Raw genomic sequence first — 2,336 nt, 5'->3', positions numbered from 1 at the left:
CCCTTTGGTTTACGATATTACGTCTACCTTCCTTATTTTCATTTACTTGTAACCATTCTTTAAACCTATTTAAAATAAATATAAATTAATAAAGAGCGAAGCCTGGAGGGAGGTCTCTAAAATTATCTCTATTTATTAAGTTTTTTTTTCAAGTAAAAGTATAAATATATATAAAAAATATTAACCTAATTATTTTGAATTTGAACTCTCTTTAATTTTAAAATTTAATATTATATTAAATTTTTTAATTAATTATTATTGGCCCATGGGCCGACCCTACCTATATTTCTCAAGCCCATCAAATCAACAGGTTTATTCAGGCCAGGATAAAAAACCTTTTTCTTAAATGGGCTCCAAAAATCTTAGCCAAACCCTATTAAATCCCGGGTTAGGCCAAGCCGGCCCAACATGCCTAGCCCATATTGACGGTTCTATGTCCTACATGTATTATGACAAGTAGGACATATGTTCCTATTTGTTCAACTTTATACAAGTTTAAGTGTCTATTTGTGCAAACTCAAAGTTGGAGGGCATAAATATAAAAAGAGGTTAAGTTAAAGGGTGTATTTATGTATTATCCCTTATTCAAATTACAAAAAAATTTCTTAGAATCAAATAATTTCATATAAATCAGCACACACGCGGACACATCGATAGTGATAAATTGCTGTTGAGAAAACTTGCAGACGCATAGCTCATGGATGAGTTCGAGAGAGAGGGCTGTAGAGAATATGGATGTATCCGAGAAGGGAGAGGTGTATCAAAGAGAGGATAGGGATGTATTCAAGATGGGATAAAGATGTATCCAATAGAGGATATGAATGTATCGAGAGGAGATACTGATGCGTTTGAAAGAGGATAGATACATTTGTAATTTTTTTTAAATAGTAGAACTTTTTTAGAAATTATAATAAAATAAGATATCAATTCTCATTCCTTCTTTTCTATGAGAACATTCAACTTCAGCCGAGCACTGGAATTTACGACAACTTTTGGGACCACAAGGAATTTCTTCAAAGGACTATCTTCTGACCAGTTTGGCACACTCTCTTCAACAGATTCTAGTTTAAAAGAGCTTTCCCCATCAGTTACTACAAGCTCGTATGAGAACCTTCTCTTCTGCTTAAATGGTCCAACGTAGATGATATTGATAACACTTCCAACACAGTCACTAGCATGGTTGATGATAAAAAGTATAACATCTGTCCTCATTTGAAGAATTATGTACCTTTGGTCTTTTTCTATATAAATTGGATGGACAACATTGAAAGAAATGTGCTCTGCTGAAGATGCACGTTTCTCGCTAAAATGTGTATATACCTTTGCTGAAGTACCTATAAAGTCACAGCCATGGGAAGGACAAAAACAAGGCACATAGATTCAAATATTTTCATGGTCAGTTTTCTTACTAAGATTCAAAATCTCCTTGCAACCATACCTATTGTTCACGCCTGACACTTTCAGAGATTCTAGAACATTCTCCATAACTTGACAACGGTTATATCCAATTGGCAAACAACATGATGGACACTTATTAGCAATCTTGATGCAGCAAGGGGCACATGCTATGTGCCTATTCCCACACTATATTTTTGTCCAGAAAGAAAAAAGGATGTCAGAAAATATATTCATTGCAAGCAGTTAGAATGTTTGTAGATGATAGCTTACTCTACTCTGCATGCTTATAAATTTTAAAGGTTTATCTAAGTACATAGCTTAAGAAGTAGGGATAAAGAAAAATGTGTTACATGGAAAGCGTAAACAAATCGTACTTAAATTTCACTATTTAGCTCTTTGTATTAGCATTTGCCGTAAACCTAGAGTCATGGCTTTAATTTCTTGCTTCGTCCAAAAGACTCAATAATTTCATTTAAAACACGCTCATGCATTAAAATGTCATATTTTGTTGCAATAACAACAAATTGATTACCAATAGCTATATTCAACCTTAGATGAAAAAGGACATAAATTAACCACCCTGGCAAGGAGAAGGACGTAGAATTTAGGATCTGAACCTCAGTTTAGTATGCTTTTAAATGCAGTAACAAGATTAAATCTTAAGTTACCGTGAGCTAAAACCAAGAGTTCTAAAAAGAGGCCTAGGTACATAATTTCTATCAAGATAGATCTCCAACAAAGGAATAGTATACAATTAATAACTTCTATCACGATAGTATACAATTAATAACCTCTATCACGATTGATCTCCAAAAATGAAATAGTATACGGTTAATAACTTCTATTAGATAGATCTCCAAGAAGGAACAACAAACAGTTAATAACTTCTATCACTGCTCATACCCTAATCCTTTGTGGGGCAGAGGCACTTCAAGTTC

At 33.6% G+C, this 2,336-nt stretch overlaps 1 protein-coding gene across 1 annotated transcript; it reads right to left on the bottom strand.

The window, feature by feature from the left end:
• Window positions 1-930: 930 nt before the first annotated feature.
• On the bottom strand, window positions 931-1,485 carry LOC138347348 (uncharacterized). Its single transcript, XM_069295468.1, has 2 exons — window positions 1,410-1,485; window positions 931-1,334 (listed from the first exon to the last, which is right to left on the bottom strand). The coding sequence occupies exons 1-2, from the start codon at window positions 1,483-1,485 to the stop codon at window positions 931-933; spliced, it is 480 nt and encodes a 159-aa protein (XP_069151569.1).
• Window positions 1,486-2,336: the final 851 nt, after the last annotated feature.

This window comes from Solanum lycopersicum, chromosome 3, assembly GCF_036512215.1.
Source record: "Solanum lycopersicum chromosome 3, SLM_r2.1".
In the NCBI taxonomy this organism is placed as follows: Eukaryota; Viridiplantae; Streptophyta; class Magnoliopsida; order Solanales; family Solanaceae; genus Solanum; species Solanum lycopersicum.
The sequence above is the reverse complement of the archived record's forward strand: the minus strand, read 5'-3'. Positions and strand labels throughout refer to the sequence as shown.

What these genes read in the sequence shown, in the direction of transcription:
- LOC138347348 (XM_069295468.1), bottom strand. Translation starts at nt 1,485, where the DNA reads ATGGAGAATGTTCTAGAATCTCTGAAAGTGTCAGGCGTGAACAATAGG. An exon ending in CAAGGAGATTTTGAATCTTA is followed by an intron (nt 1,335 to 1,409) that starts GTAAGAAAACTG and finishes GTGACTTTATAG; the next exon opens with GTACTTCAGCAAAGGTATAT.